The sequence below is a fragment of the Camponotus vicinus genome, unplaced genomic scaffold (genome assembly GCF_025532165.1).
Source record: "Camponotus vicinus isolate PSW18456_S1 unplaced genomic scaffold, iyCamVici1.0 SCAF_12, whole genome shotgun sequence".
Classification (NCBI taxonomy): Eukaryota; Metazoa; Arthropoda; class Insecta; order Hymenoptera; family Formicidae; genus Camponotus; species Camponotus vicinus.
In genome coordinates this window covers 17,246,438-17,272,260 of record NW_028141948.1, presented here as the reverse complement: position 1 = coordinate 17,272,260, position 25,823 = coordinate 17,246,438, and the positions used below count along the sequence as shown (strand labels likewise).

Genomic DNA, 25,823 nt, shown 5'->3' with positions numbered 1-25,823 from the left:
TAAATATTTCTTCGCTGGGCAAGTACTCCCATGTTTACCCACTTTAAGCAAATACTTGGAAAAGTACTAGATATTTTTTTAATCTACATATGTAGAGTATTCTGTTAATATCTCCTCCTTGAGACGTCTACAAATCCACGCATATTTTATTCGATGTGATTATAATTTACAAAATTTAAATAATTTGATGCAAAGATGCGATAATTTGTTGAAAATCTTAAAAATTGCTTTACGTAAAAATTTATGTGATACATGCACGTCTATAAAAATTAAAAATGCCAATCTAACGCGACGAGATTAATGATATCGAAGCCTCTCATTTCAAAATACGGTAATGTCATTCCTTCTTAATACGGATACATACGCTTTCCATCGTCCACCGCAATTATTAACACTCTCCATACCCGTATGCCGCGATATATAATCACTCGGAGGAAAGCAACGCGTAAGAACAGTATCTTGTAATTACACTCTTCGTGCGCTTAATACCCTGGCAAATTGTATTAAGATTTTTTCACTCCATAACACATGTAATTACTAATCTATCCGGGGAAAATGCGCGCGCAAAACTCGCGTTCATATCAATTTCGTTCAGCTAAATTTCATTCTTTGATCGTATTTATTCCTTGTATATAACTAAAAATGTATTTTTCTTCTAATCACACATATAATATACACTTATATTTTTATAAAAGATCTAATACTCTTACAATCTCGTGAATATTGATAGCGATTAAATAACAAGATAATTAATCTTGTGTAAAAAATATTAGCTTTAATCCGTATAATGTACAAAAGTGTTAATATACGTAGCTATTAATTTTACAACAAATGCATACAGTTATTTTTTATCGATAAACGGAAGTATCATTTTAACTAAGAAATAAATGATACAAGTAAGAAATGTCGCGTCGATTAATCTTTATCGACAAAGTCGGTATTAAAGTAAGCAAATTACGTGCTAATAAGCATCGGAAAGAACAATCGTGACATATCGCGAGGGGAGCGAGAATACGGTAGATGCAGGGCACACGCCGGGCAAAAAACTTATTATAATGCCTGCCTCGTACGAGTTATTAGCATTCCGCTATCAATTATCCTGTCTGTCGTGCTTTCGATGTCGGAGCAACTAGTAGGAACGTCTGTCGTTCTGTATCTATAAAACGTATAATCACAACTGTCAATGAAGAAAGTAACGAAGAAAGTAAGGGGGTTGTAAAGGGTGCCCCGAAATCCATGATGTACAGTACTTGAATAAAATTATTACGCGATTTCTTATACATATATTTATGTATATTTATATATTTATGTATGTATATAGACAGAATACCTTTCTTATATGTTTATGTTATAATACTAGTCTTTCCTTTAGATCTCAGAATATAAACTCTATTTTTAATTACTATATATATATATAAATAAATATATATTTATAAATAATAATTAGATCAATATAATGTAGATATGACTCGTAAGAGAATGAAAAAGAGAGATAATTAATATTTATTTTATAATTTTTTAAATATAATTTTCTTTACACCCACTTACATGTATAAGAAAAATCTTTTCGCGATTTTGGATATTAATTTCATTCTGATACCTGATACATAATGCGGTGATGAACGCATAATGACGTTCTCTCAAAGTGTGTTTTGATTTTGAACTCTATCATTTGATTTCATCCTCGAGCAGCGAAATTAATGGTCAGGTGACTATTCCAGCACGATTCATTGACCGATTATGTCACGAGTGATTCACGTCGTACCACGCGACCTGTCGCGTGTTATCACGATGACGCGCTATGAAATTGATCTTGGCGAATTGTATATTTCTGGGCGAATATACACATACATCGAAAAGATGTACGCGTACATATTTACAATGAAAATTATTCGTTACAGTGTAGAATGCTCTGGCTTCTCGCGATGGATTCTCAAAGGATTCGTCTATGGAAATTGTCTTCTTATTTTGCGTTTGTCAGTTCCAGGAATTCCGGTAAAACGGTAGTCGGTAGTACCACAAAGATGATAATTTAACATAAACTCGTATAGCATTTGACGCCGATTGGCTTCGATATGAATAAGAAATAGCGTTTGCCTGTCGAGTCGAGCGTTAGCGGCCGTTCCGAATCATTTGTTACGAAAGAGCGTAGTATTTGCATTGATTCTTTAGAAACTCTTTACTTGTTTCAAATCTTTTTTCGCGACAAAAAGCAAGTGTCTCTCGGTCAACGTTGCTCATTAACTCGAAATTGAATAAATGCGCATCCGTTATCTGTCTGCCTGATGCGGGATATGCAATGACATTACAGTTATCTTTATAGCATATAAAATATGATTTATATAAAAATTAATACAAATCAATAAAGTGTGCGTGTCTTATGACTTCATCAAAAAAGTTATCTGAGAAGATTTAATAATAAAGAATCCATTATCATAAAATGTGCTAGCATGTGCACGTTATGTTTCGTTTCAATCATAATATTTAATATCGTAATCTCTCGATGCATATAATTCTGACACGCATTATTCATACGTAGACATAACACTTGGATTAAATCGTATATACGCAACATCTCAATGACACTCATCTTAACATTGACAGACTCCCCTAGAATACATTGACATTCGTACACTGTTATTCCATGACGTAACTTTGTATCAAAATTTCGCTCGCTGGCCAAGATAACAAAGTATCTCTTCAAGATCTCTTATAAAATCTCAATGCTCTCGTTAACTTTATTATTAATTGTAGATATCGAGAGACAAATTTTCTGAGCTATTACAAGTAATTTAAAAGCTGCATATTACAAGTACTTAAAAAAATTTCACGGAAGCGAAGGATGTCTTTCCGCATTTATTCTCGCGCGGAAACTCGGTCTAATTATCGCCGTGTCACGCATACGCGTGTGTCCCAAGACACGGAGAGACACGGTCGCACAGACATTGAGAGCGTTATTGAATGATGGGTCAGCCAAGTACTAATGGGGCCGGACGCGCGCGAACACAAGGGATTATAAGAAGCGCGCGCGAGTATGGCTTGCGGCGAGTCAAGGTTGTTGCCGGAGTTACTCGCACATTACATATCCGCCACCGATGTGGACTCCTGGCTTTTTTCCTCTCTTACCGCCAGAAATTTTATTTCCCTAAAGTGACAGCGCCGTCTCTTCAAACGTCATTTCTCTCGAGCACGTTGGTTTTTAATAAGTTGGACAATTTCGACAAGTATATCGTCGATTAGAAGCGATCAACGAAATTTGACGAACGATAATTTTCTGTTGCCTTATCCTTCATTTTTAAAAGCTTTTTCCCAGTACGGAAGTTTAAATATCTCAAACTTGTCTTTTTCTCTTGTCTCTTTCTTTCTCGACTGGACAACGTTGCCCCTAACTCTGATTGGATCCGAGGCCAGAGGCATGCATAGTTTAGCGCGAGGTCTTTGCCCCTACGGAACCCTTACGCATGCGAGACTCTAGAGCACTTAATTCGAGTACGATATCGTTGCTCTCGCGAGTTCTTTGTACGTACAAAGTAATCCGCGGCATAAAAGCTGCGGATTGCGCAAAAAGACGGAGCTTGAACGTAAAAGAAAGCCACGACAATCAGTACGACTGTTTGGGATCGCTTTTGGTCGATGCGTCGTGATGCTCGTCTCGGAATCAGGCCGTGGACCCATCGATAAATAACTCGGTGGTACGCGTTTTTATCCGCCCGCGATTTTTCCAGGCGTCGTCCGCTCGACTCGTAGACGAATTTCATAGACGATTGCAACACGGATGAACTCGCACCCCCAAACTCGTGCCGAAAACTCGTTTCTCGTCCGCATTTTCTCTCCTCCAACCACCCACCGTATCTCTTCCTCGTCTCCCTCTCGGTTTCTCCCTCGCTTTTATCCTCTCCCCCCTTTTTTATTCTCCGATACCGCTCCGTGTCTCTTTCGCGCGCCGTCCCTCTCTCTTTATTCCTTACTTTATCTCTGTCCCTTCGCGTCCTCCCTTGCTTCTTCGGCTATACCACCGTGGCAGCCCGGTAGTTGGAAGCGCTGACTTTTTTCTCGGCTATCGGCCAGTGGATCGCGCTGCGATCCGCTGGACTGCAATCAGAATTGATTATAGCCTGCCGAAACTCCGGCGCGGCGCGTTCATATTATACAACTCGCCCGAGGCCCTCGTTCCTTCCTCGCTCTCTCTCTCCTCTCTCGCCTCTTCCTCGCTCGCTATAACCGCGCGCCGTCGTTCGTCTCGTGCGCGACGTCACCCGATGCGCTCGCTCGCTCGTGCGAGCGCAAAACGACCGCTCTGAGGCTCTACGCATAAACATATACACGTACATATATAAATGGTATATATATAATAGAGGTAGACTTTAATAATAATTTGGGGAAATTAATCGCGATACTTTTAGCGAGCACGTATCATCGCCAGAATTGTATCGATCGAGAAAAACGCGACGAGAGAAACGATAATCTCCTCTCCACGAGAAAGATTTTTATATAATACGCTCGCGGTAATGATTGGGTCGCGCGCGTCGATCGTACGCAACCCGTTTGCGCGACGTAAAAAGCACACGAGGACAAGCTTTGTTCTTTTAATCCTTTTCAGCCTTCTTTAGCTAGCGAATTCCACCGGCGTTAGACGTTTCTTTGCTCTTTTTTTTGCCCCATCAGCTTATATTATCTTGCCAATCCTGGAGCGATTATTAGTTATAAGCACGTTTATAGACTTAATACGTGTTCTCTCCGATGATGGTACTATGCGTCAAATATTTCGCCGGAACGAGTAAAACACACTCGGAAGGTATGACCCTCCCTCTTCCCTCGTTATAATATCCATTTTGTAAGTTTTATTTTACAAGTATTGTTCTAGCAATTTTCGCGTCTCTCGTAAGCAAAATTCGCACGACGATTTACAATCGAGAGGAGATATTTCAGAGATATCACGCGATATTCTATAGCATCGGAAACGTTAATTAATAGGTCGTACATCAGCGAATCTTAAAGGTGTGTGCGTTTGTGTGTGGCGCAGAAGTGATTTAATATCCACTTTAATTAGTTTGAAAAACGCCCATTGAAAAAAACGGAGAGTGGAGTGGGAGGGGGAGGGGGAGGGATAGCCCGACATCTTGCACGCTACTTTGAGACGTTTTATTTCAATGCATTCGGTGTATCAAGGCCGCCACGCGGTACGGAATTTAGCATGGGCGATATCGCGCGCGCGAGTTCTTTATGAGAACTTCATTTAATGCTGGCGGACGCGCGTCCGACTCGAAAGCAATTACGCGGCTTATTCGAAAAATCATTTCCTATTCTTTCCCATCGATTTTTTCGTAAACGCGTCCGCACCGCGTATTTTCATTCAACGATTTATTACGTTCGTCCGCTTCAACGCAACGCGACGATTTGTTCCAACTTTTTCGTTCGTCGTCATTAAAACAATGTACGTGTGTGTATGTATAAAGGAGAAGGAGAGAGAGAGAGACGGAGAGATTGGATTGATCTCGATTTTCTTGCACAACGATTGAGATTTTATCCATCCCGCGCAAACTGACTGTACAGCCATCGATCGATTCCATTATATTCGATATTACCTGAAGCGTAAAACGACGGTTTTTCAGATTCCCTCTTGCGTTGTGTTTCCCAGGCGTCGACTCGTGATATCTTTTTGCGTCCGCATTACGTGAAACTTATTACACTCTCTTATGCAACTAATGCCAGGATAGATACCTAACGCCTGATTTTCGCGCCTGAAACCGCGTATCATGTACTCCATGTATACCATTTTTAGCAAGTGCGATAACGATTTATTTACCTTAGTATCTAATCTAACTATAATATTTACACGTATCTCTAATAAAAATCATCTCACAAAAGACGGCCGCGTTCTCTTATCGATAATAAATGTTTTACGAAAATATATCTCGCAATTACAAAAAAAAATTAATAATAATAATTACTTGGATGTTCGAAAATAGGCGACGTTCCTCCATTATCGAGCTTTAACTTGAATTTTTTCGAATCGTTAAACAGCACTTTCCTGTATAATGGTCTAACGTCCAGACACACTACGCCACGCTGCAATAAGTCGTTTTCGCGCGGGAATTGGCCTGGCCTCCAATCAAGTTTAATAATGTAGATGCGGATCAGCGGATAAGAACAGGCTACTGATACCGCCGCCGCCGCCGCCACCACTGCGTCGGTTCTGCTCGTCGGACGAGCCACAAACGGTATACGTTCAGCTTACGCTCGATCTTATGCAATTTGCAACATCACGAACCTCGGGGCTTTAACACGGGCTTACCGTACGTTTTACGGTACGTACGGTCATTAAATCACGGAAATATACCAGAATACGATCTCTCTTCCTGACCCTTCTCTCTCCGGAATGCATCTTATTAAAAACAGTCGTCTTTTCAATAATGAGATAAAGTGATAAAAATATAGAATGATATGTATCGCTTTGGAAATTAAAAAAAAAATGCATCCACGTCGCGAGACAGTAGAAGAGGTCAAATTGGAAGACTGAATTTCTTCTCGACTTGGAAGCGAGCGTCGGCGACGCGACGATAAATCGCGAGAAAAGTTTCGGCGACGTCTCATTGTTACAGCCTGTTGGAAGTTAATAGGCGACGAGGAAACGGCGCGACTAGAAGCCGAAAGCGCGGGTGTTGACGCTGTACGTGGGGGAACGGAGTAAAAAAAATGTTTCTACGACCCCTCGGCAGTTTCGAGCTCCCCAAAGTCTTCGAAGCGTAACTTAGCATACTTTATTTGATTTTTTGTATTGGATAATAGTCTCAGGTAATAGGGTGCGGCGCGCAGAATCGAGGAGAAAAAGAGAGAAAGAAACGGCAAGAGATTGGCAGGGAGAGAGCGAACAAATTTTCACGCCCCCATTACTTGCATTAACGAATTTACATTTTTTAAATGGAAGGGTCGAACTCTCGGGGTGATAACTTGCGGGTCATTTGTTTCGCGAAGAAATGAAACCACCGCCGATATTGCTCCTTAATTCGTCCATGTTCGTGATTACAAGTCCGCGTGCGTTATCTCTATCTCTGGTAAAAATAATTTTCAATGAAACACTGACAGTTGTCGTAATTATTTCGTAATATCTTCACATCCAACGGAAAAAAAGAAGAGAGGTGGAACAAGGTGATTTATCAGTTACTTAATGGTATCTTTACTTAAGCCTGAGCCAGTTACGCGAAATTGCAGCTCCGCTACCTGGATAACGCGTTAAAATCGACTATGCGACTAATGTCGGGTCTACGATCAGCCGCGGGCAGTGTGAAAATATCAATGGTTACGCTAGACCACTTGCCGCGATTAACCGGTATTCGAACACCAGTAGCCTTCTTCAGAGAAACCGACGTCGATACGAGCCTATAGTTTAATCCGGGTCACGCGGACCCGAGGGGATGGACTAGGATTAGAGTACATAGATCAGGAGTCGTTATCCTTTGACGCTATTTGCGCTTCGCATAGTCGATAAGACCTCTCTATCGTTCTCATTCAAGAAACTAAAAAAAAACATATCCTTGGCGCTCTTCATATTTAATCTTTTTTTTTTATGAAAATGATCAAATTAATCTCAAAATTACTCGTCGAAGAAGTAATATAAGTAAAGCAGTATTCGGTTGCGCGTAATCTTTAAAACATATGTTTCTAGTAATCGCTGATGCGGTTATATCATCGAAGGTGGGGCAGGCGGGGAAGGAGAAATTGGGGGAACGTGCGCGGGGCGCGAATCTATACATATTTAATGAGACCGCGCAGTTGTAAAAAGTAGCTAGCGAATCAAGCCCCAACGGGGCGACTCGCGACGCGAGGAGGAGAGGAGAGGAGAGGAGCAGGGCCATGCCGTGCCGGATACTTTTATTCAAATCTCATCCGTCGCCGCTGCGAAGATGCTCCGCGGGCGCGAGAAGGGTATATCAAAAGAAAAATACTCTCAGCGCCTTCCCGCATGCATAACCATAATCCCCGCATAATGTATATTTCAAAATCTTCCGACACACCGACATCTCGAGCTCATTACTATTAGATCGATATACGACCCCTCGACCTCTGTACAAAGGGTGGGTGCATGCGAGTGAGATCCTCGCAGATCTTGTATCTCTACGTTATCTAGATTGCCCGCTACGATATACTTTTATATCTTAAGGTAAATTATAATCGAATATTTTTTGTCGAATAAATTGTTGGGTTCAATATCGTTATTTAAGCTATGGTATCCAAAAAGATCCATATAAATTCGTATTTAAATGCACGTAAACAAAATTGATGAATAATAAGTAGAGAGCGAAGATTTTAAAGAATCTCTTGGAATATCAAATTGATAATTGCCCACGATGTATCATCCAACGTATTCGAAATTAATAATGCTCTAGAGTGAGAATAAGAAGAAGGAAAAAATACACGTACATTCGTGTGTCGCCTATATGTCAGTTACGCACTAGCAAACTCTGAGTCGGCACCGGTTAGAATCGAGTTGAATCGAGTTGATAAGGTTAACTAAGAGATACGGAGGCGTAGGGAGGTCAAGTGACCACGTGGGCGGCACTACACGTCGACGGGACATACCATCTATTATCGTCGGTACGCGTACATAATTGTACGGGTGCAAATGTAAAGCCGATTTAATTGTGATGTAAAAATCTTTGACGTGTGTATTTTATAACAAGGGTATAATAAATCTATAAAGACTGACAATTCAAAAAGAGAGAGAGAGAGATTTAAATATATGTATCTAATAGTTTCAACAATTTTATTAAATTACACATCTTAAATTCTTACGATACATGTTTCTCGTTTTTTTCCTCTGTCTTGATTTCGTCGGATATCGTTCAAATCATGACATTGAAATACCGAAGCCAACACGGATGGTGGATCCGATGAATAATACAGACGCAGCGCAATTAGCTTTGCCGTTTTCAATTTAATCGGCGAATCACCGATCCTTCGGGGAACGAAGACTCGTTCTTTCGTAAAAGAAAGGCTCCCCATACGCAGTATCACATCGGTGCGTAACGGAACGAGCTGCGACGGGCCCACAGCGGGTAGTCGCTGCTCTTTGGGATGCTGACGTTTGCGACAATTCGGATGGGAGCTCGTCATCCGCAGCGAAAAAGGCGATAAATCGCTAGATATGGACTCGCGATTAGTTGTTACATGCGCGCGCTTTTTAGCCGCATAATTAAAAATAAATACGCGCGCGTCCAATCGGCGTATAATGAGATAATAACGACGTGAAAAAAGAACTCGGAAGTTCACGAGATTGCGTTTCAATTTACTCTCGAGTACGGTACTCGTTCGGAGCAGAAAAACCATGCGGACGCCAGTGTTTTCGCGAAATGGTCATCGTTGAGCCCGGCAATCGATAAGCTCACGAGGGATATAAATGATGATAAGTTTTGTGCATAATTTCCACGATATAGGCACTGAGATCATATTGGAGATTCGATAAAAATTACATGATATAATGTGGGACGAGAGATTCGTAGCCCGAAGCTAATCGCCGGTGAACCGCCGCGCCGATTGGTATCGTGGCGTTTTTATCGGGGCCCGGGCAACGAAAGACGATTACTCCGGGATCGGTGTCTTTAAGACGCGTTTGCCGACGATACATCCATCCCTCCCTTCCTCCCCTCGCTCTTTCTCTTTTTCCCTCCCTTCGTCTTCTTTCACTGACAGCGATACTCGAGCAATAACTTTTGCCATAAAAATCCTTAAACGAGATAAGAAGCTTGTTAATCGATGCACCGTGAAGGAATAAGCGGGACTCCGGATGAAAACGCCACGTGAATGTAAAGACGGTAAGGACTACAACGTACATAATTTCTCCGATTATGTACTACGAATGCTTTTATGTACAGTAGAGAATAGCCTACCGTGAGTTACATTCACGAGACAACGTTATAAACGATTAATCGCACCGAGACCTCGTGGCTTCTTTCGCACTTGAATGTTTCGCATTAATATCACCTTTTTTTTCTTTGCCATGCATCAGATTATTACGTATTCATTGTTAATTAGTTTTCTGAATCGCACGTATTATTAGCTTTCTGAACTTGGCGTGGAAAAAAATAATCGTCGGTTTGATTCAAAGTTTCTCTGTGAATAAAATATGCTTCTCGAGACTAATCGATCTATTTCAAGCAAATTTCAAATCCGTATCAGTGGCAAACACGTCGGAACTGAATGTCGGGAGACAGCGTTTTCGCAAACGGTTTCAAGACGGTACGATTATCTCGCGAAAGAGTAACGAATTTCGATCCGATGCAAATGAGCCGGTTCTGCGAGCGTATCGTAGATCCGCGACGGGGGGGATCCCCCTAAGCCTCGGCCACGCGCGCGTGCACTCACGCACGCACGCACGCACGTACGCATACGCTTAATACGCGCGTGCTTCCGAGCGAGCGAGCACCACACGCAGACACTTAGGCGCCACGATTTTCGAACCAATAAATCCAGAGTGTCTCATTACTAAGCTTGTCGCTTTAATTGAAATCTCGTGTTTTTCCAAACGCCTTTTTTGCCAGTCGCGCGACTCCCGAAGCTGCTATTTAAACCCAGACACCTCTCGCCGATATCACCGCGTTACGGACGAGATGCTACGGCATCTTTTGCGCCTGCCTCTTCTTCTTCCTGACCAATTTCCGATTTATGCGTCTCGTCTTTATTTATCACGATATTCTGAGTCACCAGTTTCGCAAAAGTGTATAGCTCATAAACAAACTTTTCCAAGGCTAAAACAATTTAGACACATCTCGACGTGTTCCAACACAAAGATAATAATTTTAGATTTAGCTGATATAATATTTTATAAATTGAAATATGATAAATATTAGAATTTTTATTTTATTTTGTCGTAGACTCTCTGTAGCTCAATCGGAACATTTAAATTCTGTATAAACACAATCAATTTTTCTACAAAAATCTACATCAAATATGAATAAATAAAATTATCTAAATACAATCACTCATTATTCTTTTTATACGGAAATTTTCACAATTTTTATAGAATTACTTTTGGCAATTTTCACAACATCGCTTTCAAGTTTTTTATATTGTCATATTAAATTTTACAATATTTGTCAGGTTTTTTAGATCCTAGCTTTTACAATAAATTGTGAAAATATTCAGATCATATGTTGAAATATTAAATGTACTTAAATTATCCTGTACTTGTGCATTGCGATTCAATATTTTTTTATATATGTTCCTTCTATTAGAAATTCTTTTCTTTCGTATACAAATAAAATCAGGCTTAAAGATAAACTTGACAGAGATTCATGACGAAATTTGAATAAAAAAATGTAACGAAGCAGCAAAAGCGAGGCTAAGAAACTATTACATATGGCGTTTGGAATTTAAAATTAAAACTTGTAATATATGACCGTGGCTGTGAGAGAATCAATCACGAGTAACAGGTTGAATTTTACAACTCGATAACATAACGCATCGTATTACAACGCTGCGATTTAGCTTTCGTTACATCGTCGAAATTATCCATGAAGGAACGGTAGCATGTAAGACATAATATCCTCTCTCCTCTTACACTCTCTTTATTGCCCGATTCCTTTTTCATGTCGTTGTTTCCGTGCAGCCTTTGAAGTAACGCAACCTTTAACCTTTGTTATCCTTTTGGCTTGTCCAAACACTCATTCCCTTTTGCAACCCGATAATAAACGCGCGAATCGTTAACAAGATATAAATCTTGTCGCATTACGATGTAAAGCCGCTCATTTTAAATATACGAGCAGCGTATATATAAGATATAATCATGACTATACACTATAAAACAAATGTATAAAGAATATTCGCTCCATTTTAACCCTTTCTTGATCCTCTCGAAAATATGTAAACAAACGATTACAATGCAAGGATGAGCGGTTCAACTTACGCTCGCGCGAAAAACACGAGGAAAAGTAATTCTAACGAGTCAAACTAACGAGATTGCAACTCGGTCGTGATATCTTGGCAATTATCGTAAGATGAAAAAGAGTCGCGCGAGATATCCCTCCCAAATTAGGCGTTACACAAGGGGCGACGTAATGTAGCTAACGTACGCGCGCATTACAAGGCGCGTTTTTTGCCTCGCGTCGTACGCTATTGCACCGCGTTAATTGTAAGTTCGGAACATATCTCGACCGCGCTAAGAAACGCGCATTCCGGTTTTCGTCCAAGACGAAAGAGATCGGTGGAACTCCCCGCGATGGTATACCGGCAAGGACTTTTTCTCTCGTTCCGCTCCTTCTCTCTGCGTCCGCGGACGCAGATGCGCGAATGTAGGGTGTGGTGGTCGGGCTGTCGCCCCGCCACTATTCCACTGGTTCTCTCTTTCTCTCTCTCCCCTTCGTTCCTCTCTCTTTCTCTCTCCTACTCTCTCTTTTTGTATATCCCAGGGCAAGAATGTTCCCGTGTTGGTTCGATTAATCAGTCGTTTTTCGTGTCCCCGCTCTGGGCCAATAGAGGGAGAAAAACTTAACGTATGTGATAATGCGCCAGCTATGCTACCCGCTCCCCGTTCCGCTGGAACGTAGGTCGTGCCTGCATATAGGTATACCGAAACGAGTCGAGACGACGACGAAGACGACGACGACGACGACGACGATGATGACGATGGTGCACTGACCCGCCAGAGCTTCGCTTCGCTTCGCTCCGCTCCGCGCCGCACCAGGGTGCTGTCCCGCGAGGGACTCAAACTTTTTTCCCGGCAACAACTCGGAGGATACGTAACCATCGCTGTTCGAATCGCTCGATTTGTTCATCGGCGGAGTATACCCTTCGCCGACCCAAACTTTCATTTGTCCCTCCGAGACAGAAATTATTGTCTAGATTCGCAGCTGGAGTGAATCTCATAGATTTGAACGATAAAAGGCGCGACGTGTTGAGAATTTTCGTCGATGCGAAAATTATGCGAATCGCGTTATGTAGATACCGTTGCCCGCGATTGTAATTCAAACGGCACTTTCAACGCGCTCACCATCGGTTTAACGTAATATTTCACGACTTACTGGATTCGGAAGCTTTTTACTCGTGATCCGAATTAAAGTTCCATCGAGTATGACTTACGAAACGGCACTAGCGTCTCCTCTGTAAAAAACTTTTCGCTATATTCGACTTCCGTTCGCTAACGCGAAAATGGTGCTTGTTAACGTTCGCTTCCTTACTCACTTGACTCGCTGCGAACGCTGCTTCTCAAACTTGGCACAACGAGAATTTAAAACGAGAAATGCTTTATGAGAATAAAACATCAAATTCGCAAAATGACAAATGTCTCTTTTTAATCTTCTCTTTATATCAATAAAATACTTTAACACTTTGTTTAATTTAAATTATGATTACAGCTTATATTTTGTCTACAAGTTGAACAGTATTGAAAAATTATAATTCTTAAACACAAACACAATATTACCCATCAATTATATTTTCAAAATTTAAAACGTATAACAGAAAGTCTCGAGTAAAGAAAAAGCTAGTTAGCGATCGTTTCGTAGACCAAGGAGCGTTCTTTATCAGTGTTGCCGAAAACTAGCGCGCGGATCAGAAAGCGAAAGACCATCGCAATGCCCGGGATAGACATTTCGCACAGCCGGTGTATCCAAAGTTTAACTTTACACCGAGGGGAGAGAGGGAGCGGCCGTTCGACGTGATCGCACCATGTGTGTGAGTCTGCCCCCGGTCCACGTATTATGACTACTTGTAGAGCACGTTTGCGGTCCCTCGTTGTGCGAACGAACCGGAGGAAGCTTCCCCGCGCGCTTCTTGGCGACCTTAGCGACACATGGCGCGACGAAGGCGGATGAGAGGCCCCGACTCGCCTCGGAATCTTTCCAACTCGTTCCTATCTCGCGAAATGCGGGAAACACACGCGTGAGAAATTTCCTCTAATATCGTATCCGGGAAGATTTGTGGCAGACGGAGAAAAAGTCCCCCCCGATTGTATTTCCCGCTCGGCCGAAATGCCTCCTATCCTATATTTTTCGCGGCGGAAAAATATTCGCGAAAAGACTCGAAGCAGTAATATTTCGCGTCACGATATCCGAGTTACATTTGCATTCCGCCTGCACGACCGTTTAGAGCGAGTTCGCGTTAATAAAATCTCAACACCTGGCAGGTTTCATTGGCTACATTACACGCACAAATCTCGAGACGCACCCTTTAATTTCCTGCACGCGATGACGAGGATAAACGGGATTGACTATAATGACCGTTAACTTACTGCTAGGTGGTTTTAAGTACACGCGCGCTCCAATGTTATGTGTGTGCTTAAGTAACACGGCTAATTATGACAGGGCGAGTCGACGCTTTGCAGCAACGCAATGCGTGGTCTTATCCCATTTCTTTTTACCGTTATTGAATGCCATGATTGAAAAATTAAAAATTAATATGATTAAGCGATAGAAATTTATGACGCTATTTATCTAGCTGATTATTTCATTCATCATAATTATGTAGAAGGAAATGATTATATGTAAAGAGACTATTTATATATTGCTCTTTGTATACAAGCAGAATATGTATTTAATTTGCCAATTTATTGATAAATATGCCGTGATAAAATTTGAATTCTAATAAAATTAACATCGTATTCTCTTCCTCCCTCCGCTTTTCCGCGTGCCACGACGATAACGTAAAGGCAGACGAGAGTGAAAGAGCGATTTGGTGACATCAAAGTTTAATAAGCACCCATAAGCCGATCCAACCTGCGGTACGCGCGGCTAAAACTCGTCGAGCAATAAAAGCAGTAATAAAGCGTTCGTCTTTCTCACGTTCCAGCACGCGGGTGGAGGAAGAGGAGCTAGGGTGGCAAGAGAGAGAGAGAGAAAGAGGGAAGGCAGAGAGAAACCGTAGCACGCTCGCTGGCTCGCTCGCACGGTGGTTAGAAAGGTTAGAAGGGCGGGAACGCATTAGCGGTGGAAGGTGGCGGCGCTCATAGAGACGTCCGGTCGCCCAATTACTCCCGCATTAAATCAATGTTCCTCCACCCCCGACCGGCCGACCATACCGCCATCCCGGTAATAAACCCTGGCCGACATATCTGCACGACTTACGGGCTCATCCCTCCGGTGTCGCTCACGACCCTCGACTCGCCCGCTTGGCCCGGGGAGACGTCGCCGGAATGCGCGTTCTGTCGTAATATTTGGCTTTAAATCATGTCGCGTTGACAGGCCCCACTTTTGCGCGCGTTTCCTTCTGATTCATCAGATCTCGCTAGCCGCGAACTCGATCCCTCGATCCTCGGTCGACGTCCGTTGGGGTTCGTGACTTTTTAACGCGATGCTACGAGCTATCGCGGCGCTTCAAAGTTTCATCCCGTCAATCTAATTTGAAACTTTCGCCTCATTCAATATGCGACCGATCGGTCCATCTTGGCGGATAAAGTTTACAAGTCTTATTTTATTTTATTTTATTTTATTTCTTATTTTGGACAAATTTATGGCACTCGAGAAAGAAGAATAGAAAGGGGTCCGGAGCTGGAACGTGGCACCATTCAACCGCAAGATTAGGTTCGCGCGCAATTTACGACGGCTAAGATCTTATTCCTAGCCGAGCTTTCATATAAAAGCTTTTTCCTGTAAGCTGCGACACGGGATTTGGATTCCGGGGTAAAGCATAAGAGGGGCAATGCCGATCGCGCACCGCGACGAATTAGTAATACTTGTAAGTATCAACTTTGACTGGATAGGCTAGAGAAACGATGTCGCAAAAATATTATATGTATCACGAAACGATAGACGCACATCTGACTAAAAAATCCTAATCGGAAACGAATTAAAATTTAAAAAAAATTATTTTAAAAAGAAAATTAATTGAATTTAACTGTTAGTATAATGTTGAAATAAACTAAGGAAATTTTTTTTCTGCTTCTAGATATCGAGATGACGCGCTCTGCTGGACAGAGAGGTAAGAAATTTTATTATAATCGTATCGTGTATATATTTGTGTATGCGTGTGATTTGTTTTTTCGCTCGATGTAAATTAATGAGCGAAAGCTGGGAATTTTTATTTATTGATAAGCGGGTGGCATGTGTTACGCGAATCTAGCGATACTAATAATACAAGGCAAAATTACACGGAAAGAAACGGATCTCTTTCGATAAACGGAGGCTAAGGATATAAAAGATCTCGCTCCGGTGAGGTGATTGATACAGAGAGATCGACGTCGCGACGCAATTCCATTGTTCAAAGCGAGCGCACGCAGAAGCAACGAGCGAGGCATCGAGGTTCTTACCTAAGGATATAAATCAACTCTCGAGTGACGAACGAACACAGCCGGCACACGAAGCCGTTCCGTGGACCACCATACATATATACACACTCACACATACGTATACGTGTACACGCATACTGGACTGAGACTGTACGAAAACGGTGACTTTTAAACGAAATACACTTTGTGTAAGCTACTCGCTTTAAATTTACGTTCTCTTCCAAGAGAAATTCTATTTTAAAATCGGTTCTATTATTTTAAAAATCCATCCAAAATTGAAAAGAAAAATATTTTCTATTATTTTAAAAATCCATCCAAAATTGAAAAGAAAAATATTTGATGTAAACAACGAGAAGATGTTAGTTGGTTACGATAGTGTTTATCGCGATCTGTGAGTATTCAAACTATTATGCGTAATCACGTTGCGCGAAGAAAAGTATAATTAATGATGGCGACGCTAGAGCCGAACGCGCGATATCGCTGTAATTAACTCTAAGCGATTTCACACTAATTGCAAACAACATAACCGCCGATTAATAACACGTTATCGCTTTCCTGCCATCGCGTCTGTGTATTCTCCTTCTCTGTCCCTCGCGAATCTCCAAGAGACGTCACTCGTAATCGTCCCGTATGAAAAATCTCGCGCCGTCATTTGAACGACGAAATTAATGAGACATCTTTGGCGCATTATGCGTCATTACGAGTATAAATTAATACCGCGAAAGATACATTTAGGCGGTGAATGTTGGATGATATCGAGAGAAATTTGTAGAAATAATTATATCAACTAACGCTCGACGATCACTTAAGAAAGCGCGCCTTCTCTTTGCGATATAAATTATATTTAAAATCGACGATTATTAAGCAGGGGCGATTGATCAATAAAGAAAAGAAGCACTATGGTAAAAAATGCATAAGGGTTATCTGAGAAACTCGTCCGGAGCAGGTTGATAATTATTGAAGTATCGATTAAATGCTCCGTTCGCCTTGATTGATCAGCATTTATATCGTGGGTACATCCACCTCGTCGGTTCCCTACAATTTTAAACCTGGTGCCCCATCCTACCCGAGTGTCCATCGCGGGCTCTTAAGACGTAATATGCCCGTTTTCGTTCCTACTAAGAGCGCCGTTAAAAGAACGAAATGTTAATTATATTATTCATAATCGCTAAGATTATCAAGGTGCTTTTTTTTCTATATCAACCGTATAGTATAATTGATACGCGATCGAAAAATTATCGTAATAATAACGGATGATCTCATCGAAATTTCGCGGATGAAAAGCTTCATTGGTTCGCGAAGTTCGATTTCCACGTCCGCTCAAATTCGCACTCGTCGGCTTCACGACATCGCGCAACGTCGATGGCTGGCGCGAGTTGCGAGTTCACGGTACCCTTAAAGAATCGCGGTCCGTGCATTTTTTTGCCGACAGCCGCGATTTAACTGGATGTCGTTACTACGTTGTCGGGCATTGTTGTCGCGGTCCCCGTTTCGTTGATCGGTTTACCCCCTTACTTCCAACCGCGGAGATTCGCCCTCCCTCCTCTCCTTCCCTCCTCTCGCACAACATTGCCCGTTCGCCGATCCGATCCGCCGATCCTATATTTATTGTATCGAGGAGACCAGAGCCGCCGCATTCCACGCGCATGCGCCGCCCGTAATGAGCGGTCTCCAGTCCTGTCTGTCTTTCCGTCCGTCTATCCGAAGGACCGGTCGACCGGTCGCCCTCCATGCCCCCTACTTGGTCCCTTCTCGTGAGATCTCCCTTCCCTCCCCCCCGCATTCGTCCCCCGTCCACCTTTCTCCACCGTTTCAGCCCGCTATTCTTCGCTCGCTTGGCTCCCTCGCTATTTGATCTCGCCACTGTCGACCGGGACGTTCGTCTACATCCAGATACACGCGCATCAAATTGTACCTTTCTTGCGAGATTGATTCTTTCTTTTTAATTCTCTCGATTGGGGCAGTGTTAATGAGAATGTCGCGATCTTGTATTTTGGAAAATCAATGGACAGTTTCTGTTTTGTATCATCGATCGTATCAAATTCTATTAAGCTACCAAATATTCACGAAAGACGATATAGTTGCACTTATTTAGCGCATAGTTGTAATAACGTAGCGCTATTAAACTAAAGCATATAAAAAGTAAAAGTGTTTTGCATCGCCTTAACTAGTAACTTGACTGACTGGAAGCCGTCTTTAGTCTTGCTACACTTGATACCGTCAACTTACGCAAAAACGTTTCTTATTCAATCGACTCGAGATTTCTCGTTTGAAGAAAAATCAGTATCTATGTTATTACAAAAATTTCCTCCAATTTTTACGCTTTCAATAAACCTTGAAAATAATTTCCGTTTTAACGCGTCGCAATAAAATATGCTAAAGTAACTTTCGTAAAACTTGAACTCGCGAAATGATGACGAGGAGAGTTTATTGACATTTGAAACGTTTTTGGAGCAAAAATTTTAAATTCTCTAAACGAGTCTGCACAGAAATGGTTACATATGCATGTAAAGTAACGGTAACAAACTTTAAATGAATAGATAATTTTTTCTTGAGAACCTAAAAGGACTACAATATTTTTATATTTTATGTTTTCTGGCATAAAATAGTTGCAAGAAATTTTTAAGCTCTAGTATACGCATATATGTACGCAAGTATTTCGACCTAGAGATATTAAATAAAACACATTGCATAATTTGTTGGAGAGAAAAATTCTTGAATAAAAATCTAATTTTTAAGAATTCTAGATAATAGTGAAAATATTGAAATATATTGCATCTATAAAAATATTTATTGACATAAATATTTTATTATATAGATATTATATAGATATTTTAATATAGATTTAGACTTTAAATGATTTAATATAAGATCTGGAGTATATATTTTATATGCATTACATTATATACACGATAATTAAAAATGAGTCACTATTATAAAGATAAACGAGCAATTAATTTAACGAGTAACTAATAATAAATAATTGTATAAATCTTTACTTACCCCAGGGTTACTCCGTCGTTGCCTGACGCCTCCCCAAGTCTTCTCTTCCTCTCTTATTTAGTCGTTGTTGCTCCCTCATGGCATTTACACAGTCACTCGTGAAAACTGAATTAATTAAGATTAGTACAATAATATCGCGCGACACTTTGCATGGCACTCCCGATATTAATGACGTACGCACACATGTGACGCGCATTTTATTACGATTATTTAAAATCTTACGAAAAATATGCGTCTATACGCGAAATACGATTATATTTTTTATATTTTTTAATTAAGCGTGTCGCTTGATTTGAGTTGTATCTACATTTTATTAATCACAGGAAAGTGCACAAATAACATTGCCTTTGCTTCGATATTGTGCGAATTAAATTAATTACTAATTAAAACACGATAAAGCAACAGAAAATACACAATCGAAACCATATATTGCAAATATAATAATTTCTAATATATATATTTGACGAAATATACATATTATTAATATAGATGTGATATTAGTGAGTATAGATTCGATATATCGTGTCTTTTCATTATTTGCATCAAATAGCCATTACCGCGATACGTCATATTTATCGTAAGAATTAATTAATTGGATGGGCTAACTATCGTTAATCGTAATAATTATGAGGAGTAATAACGTCGAGAAGTAATATTACGTCACAAGGCTCGCGTCGCTGCCTCTTCGTTCGACTTTCGCCGCACGAATGATCGCAAGGTGACCGCGCGTAAACAATAGCGCGCTGTGTGTCGCAAAATACGAGTGTCGTACGTCGTGTTATAGTTGATTCGGCGTCATCACAAAATATTTAACGTGCTGTAAAGTGAATGAGTGTGAAATATTCTGTTTCTTAAATTTCCAATAAATTATTAATGTGTTTATATTTCACTATTTCTCCTCGTTACTTGAAATAGTCGATTCGCGTATTATCGCAGATTCAACTTGAAAATTATGACGTTAAATTACACGTAAATCGAGGAAAAATTTTAATTTTGTTATGAGATGTATTTACTATTCAAGTATCGTTAAACAATTATCATTTTTTGTGATCGCGTTTCTTTCTCTCTTTTCTTCTCTCTCACAATCAGAATAATACGAAGCTTTTTCAGTCTTTAAAATTAGATCAATAGCCATCGCCGTACGATAAAGAGTATATAAAAAAATATATCGTTTATTGCGCAGAAATTAATCATTGTGTGGACTAATAATTGTCAATGATAAAGAAATAAAATATAATAATTATAAGAAATGTTATCGTGTTTATGGAATTCGACGCAGATCGATTTTACAACGTACGGCACGCTATTGTTTATATATACACACACATGTGTTTATATACGTACGTACCTATCTACCTTGACCGTGATCTCATTCATCAGCGCGATTCGAAGTGAGAAGGTTGTGACGCGAAATGATCCGTATATCGAAATGTGATTCAAAATTCTTTTTAAAAATTACGATTAATAATTATCAGTTCGTACAATTAACGTATCATGACGATGACTATAAGTGATAATATTGACTGTTTACTTTGTAAGATTGACGTATTGAACATGTTTGTAATATGAAAATTCCATCGTGTTTTTCTGTCAATTGTATTTTAATTAACTCGATTCGCGAAATATCGCGTAGTTTTAGTAAATCATAATTTTCGGTGTATAATAAAGTGCGCGTCGCGCGTGATTAATGTCGGGAGTGTCGTACAAAGTGTCGCGCGATATTCTGCTGATCGTAATTAATCGGGTTTTTGCGAGTGATGGATGAAAAAGCAAAAGGGTGAAGAGACTCCCTTTCAAAGGAGACTTGGAGAGGCGTTGGACAATGGCGATGCAACTGCAAGGTGAGGACATGTGCAGTTTATAAAATATTTATTATTGCTTGCTTGTAAAATTATAATAACTCATTTCGCTCATCTCCGCTCCAATAATTTTAAATGCTTTCATAATGAAACGCATGTGTAAAAGATTTCAAATTTTATTTTGTGTTTTATTTAAAATTATTTTTCCCTAATGACGATTGCATCTTTTGATATAAAACATATATAAAGAGTGCAGGAACGATCGCCAAACATTTTTAATTGTACATGTATGGAAATATTTTCGACTATTGGCAAGTTTTAAATTTCCGCTTCGAAAATGCTCTGAATTTTAACGAGGTACGAGAAGGAAGTCTGTTACACGGAGAGAGAGATGAAGTGGTGAACGAGACAGGTCCTCTCGGAGTAGATGAGATTGATGTTTTATGCCAAATTAAACGATAGCATCTCGCGTACCGCCTCGTAGAGACCAGTCTTCGTTCCACTGCCATTTTCGGAAAACCGCATTTTACACCGACTTAGCCGACAAAAAGCGTGTATAATTGCGCACAATGCGGCAGATAGCCCGACAAAAATCCGAGACATCGTTTAATAGCGCGCGCGAACTTTGGAATCAACGGCGCGACAGCGGGCCGAAAAAGCGGCGATGGTGCGCGATGGTCCGTGATTCTAATGCCGCGGCTAAACCAAACGCGTGACAAAACACGGCGGATTTACACGGCATCGGGCGAACGACAAGGTATACACAGCGTATACCTAGCGTTCTAGTATACCTTAGCGCGCTAAAGCGGAATGCTTTGAGCGGATCCGATACCTATTAAGATCGTAGAAAACGGATCTGCTTCGAAGTTGCCTAGTCAGGACGATCCTTCCCGTCGATTCGCCACGCATTTTTAGCGCCAACGGTACAAAACGCTCCGCGTTAGTCGCGCCGCATACCTAGCTACGCGTCCGACACATCGAATTACATCACCGGTAGCGATGTAGTTGATTCGTGCGCTCGTGATAATTCGCGGTGAGAAGGTTTGAAACTGTAGCGATTTTGAGAATACACATCGTAATAACGATTGTAATGATACAGCATGTTTCTAAATGCGTGCGAAAATATTTGAGAGTCATTCCTTGGATAATTTCTTGAAAAAAGATTTATACACAATATCTCAAGTAACAGTTTTCAAATTCAAAAAAATGTTAAAGATTTGAAAAAAAAATGAGAAGAATATATTTTGACAGAAACAAAATTAGACATTGTTATAAACTTTTCTTTCGCACATGTTTAGAAATACCCTGTATATTAAGATGCCTTAATTGGAATAAAAAACTATCCATTATACTGCGATCCACAATAGATGAGTGATAGAGAAGGAATGAAAAAAGAACAGCTTATGTGCGAGGAGAGGCGACGTTCGTCATTAATACACATCGTAATAACGATTGTAATGAGAGATATACAGGATGTTTCTAAATGCGTGCGAAAATATTCGAGAGGTCATTCCTTGGGTAATTTCTTGAAGAAAAATTTATACACATCAATATCTCAAGTGACAGTTTTCAAATTCAAAAAAATGTTAAAGATTTGAAAAAAAAATTAGAAGAATATATTTTGACAGAAACAAAATTAAAGATATTGTTATAAACTTTTCTTTCGCACATGTTTAGAAATACCCTATATATTAAGATACCTTGATTGGAATAAAAACTGCGATCCGCAGTAGATGAATGATAGAGAAGGAATGAAAACAGAACAGCCGATGTGCGAAGAGAGGCGAACGTTCGTCGTTACGTACGCATGTACTTTGTGGTCACCCGTGAGGCTCTCATTCAACCGGTGGCTCGACTCGCTCACTCGTTCGTTCATTCATACGCGGGGAACGCGATTTGAATCGATAAGCAAAACTCGGAAGCGTATCCTTCCCTCTGCCTGAAACCGCTCTTGACCTCCGATGCGACAAAAATCGCCTTCTTCATTTTCGCTCTTTTCATTACGAGGCGCAAAATAATCAATATTAATATTCTCCCAACGAATGTAATATTAATAATAACACTATAATCATGTTAATATCCGTTAATAATAACACTATAATCATGTTAATATCCGTGCTTACATTATTATAAAATACTTGATATCATGATCTTGATATTATAAAATACTTGATATCATGATCGTAGTTTTGACACAAGATGAAGCGAAAAATGTCGCTTTAAATTTAAATTTTTAAGATTGAAATCTCTCATACGTTTGTTTCTATTCGCGCAAAATGGAGAAAGCGTCGTAAGGGTATAATCCCATTAGGCTTTAATCGATGATCCCCTCCACTGTTCAACGCAACGTTGGCTAGGGTCGAGGGATAAGGTTGCGGCGTGAAAATAGATACGCAAGCTACCGCGGAGATACGGCGTTTTATTGGCGTCGCGGGGTTCCAAATCTCACAATCGGTCAAATGAAGACAGAGCGTTCCGCTTCAGTCTGGCGATGTAAAGTCTCAACTGTCCTATATAGATTGCATTTTGTACATATAAGTATATTTACTCCAGAAATCTCATTTATATAGAGCATAGTGCACCTTTGGGATGATTCTTCGTGAAGAAATATCGCTGAAATCGAGCTCTTGTTAATTATCTCAGTTATTATATTTATTGTGAAAGCTAGATAATTTGATAAAAAAATGTATAATTACATTCAACAATTGTAAGGACATCTTGTAATTGATTAAATTTATTTATCGAGTAAAGTGACTTTTCTCAACTTATTTTATTTCAGTCTTTAGACTTATTTTTTCATAAAGAATCATCTTTTTATCGGGATTATTATATCACTCGTTATATTTAATCTCTTTTACAATGCTAAATATTCTTAAAAAAATAACCAATCAACCGTACAAATAATTAAAAGTACGATTTCTGTTTGCCCTGTTTTTGCTCTATCGACTTTACCATTTCCCTTCCCGCAAGTAATTTCGTTCGTGAGAAAGTACTCTTGTCGATAAATAAGAAAAAAGGCTGTTAATCCACATATTCGCCTCCCTGCAAAGCGCGTAGCATTACATTGGCGAGAAAGGCACGCGCAGCGAAGATCACGAGCTGGTGGGGATGATGTTTCGGGGTTGACGGGGGTGGAACCCTCGAAGCGAGCACGAGGCCAACACGCGCCGATGACACTTACGCACACGTTCTCAAGACCGGCCGCCGCGCGGGCGTTTCTTCGCCACTTTCGCTATGCGTGTTGGTCATCATTTCGGAGTTGTTTTGCAAATTACGCGACGAGCATAGAACCCTTTTTAGTTACGCATTGTAATCACGATTGAACGGATCGTTGAGCATCGTCGTGCAAAGAATTTCTAGTGAATTGGTGACACGTTGTGTTTAAAGGAGGATCTCATCTATTTATAGACATCATTATTTATAATATATGAATGTGGATGAGAGCGATCGACGTATATAAGGATTTAGGAAAATACTCATACGCATATCACGAAATTGCAAAAGTGACTCGTAGCGGGAAAAAAGATTAAGTTTACTTTGTATAAAATTCGACAGAGATTAGATTTGAAAAAACGTCAGAGATTCATTAGTGTACGCAAAATGTGGCAATCGACCGACCTATGCGCCTCGTATAACCATCCCGCGTTTATGCAGCTGCGGATGAATAGTAACGAATTTCATTCGTGGTTTCATTCTAGGAAACCGTCCATGGACGACGTCGGAAATCCTACCTCCGTCAACGCACGGTGAGTACATTCTTAGTCCCCGATTCGCGCTTTACGAATTCGTGCAGATTTTTTATCTTCCGTATGTTTTTTTTTTTTTAATAACGTAATTATAAAAATGTAAACACACGAGATAATGTGTAATGTCTTCGATATTTTGAGACGAAAATGAACAGAATTGGGCTAAATATCCAAGACATTGCACGTGTGTTTGCATTTTTATAATTACGTTATTCAACATGTATATCAGATTGATTTAGCGGTCATTAGAGGCACCTCCCATAATATAAAGGCATATTACGAACGCAGCGAAAAAGCTTTGCATCGAGCATCATGATGATGTTCCTTCGGCATTATTATCATTATTATCGGACGATTACATTTTGACGATGTTACAAGCGCTCGTAACGTTAGTTAATACCCGACACTCGGAATGTCCAAAGTGGCGGAGCGATTTCGTAGGTAAAACCTTCCCGGCTAAATCTTATCGACTACGATCTACCCTTCGTTCTCTCGATCGAGAGCGGCCTATCTGCCGCCGTAACAATTGAACCCGTAATAGAATCACATTTATTCTTATTACCCGACGAGGTCAACCGACCAGCGAAACCTCGAGACCTTCTCCCATCCAACTTCGGATCGGCTCTCCTAAGCCATTCCACGACCTGTGTTATTTTTCCCCCGAGCTCTCCGCGTTTTCTTGAGTAGTTCTACGCGTTTTCATGGTCCGTTTTTGTTTATCCTCGCGATTTCTTGACGCAAAACAGTCGAATCCGCTAAATGAAGAGAAGGCAAAAGGAAAAAAACAAAAATTGAATATACCGTTTTAAGACTAGAGAGGAGAAAAATATAGCTGTATCATCGAGATAAGTGGCGACGAGATGTAATCAACACCGCGGTTTTGTTAGCCGACGATCCGACGTATTTAATATGTATAACCATGACTCACACACCACCCACCTATGTCGCGTGAAGAATCTACCATTTCGTATCTTGCTCTCCATCTCGTGATATACCTTGGAAGTTAAACTGCAAGGCCATCAAAGTCTTTAACCGGGTTATAGAGATGCCGCTTTCGAG

General features: G+C 40.4%; 1 protein-coding gene across 9 annotated transcripts in view; it reads left to right on the top strand.

Annotated features, from left to right (window-relative positions):
• The window catches only part of LOC145963229 (uncharacterized), a 120,071-nt gene that overhangs the window by 45,407 nt on the left and 48,841 nt on the right, over nucleotides 1-25,823 (top strand). For 5 of the 9 annotated variants that reach the window (XR_014436102.1, XM_083084948.1, XM_083084947.1 and 2 more), the window contains exons 21-22: nucleotides 15,877-15,909; nucleotides 24,717-24,764. Coding sequence is in view for 8 of the 9 variants with exons in the window: in XM_083084948.1 (XP_082941074.1) it covers nucleotides 15,877-15,909; nucleotides 24,717-24,764 (81 nt within the window). In the remaining variant the exon portion in view is untranslated. Of the gene's footprint in view, nucleotides 1-15,876; nucleotides 15,910-16,050; nucleotides 16,133-24,716; nucleotides 24,765-25,823 lie in introns of those variants that run through there. The other 4 variants (XM_083084951.1, XM_083084950.1, XM_083084956.1 and 1 more) reach the window with 3 other exon arrangements.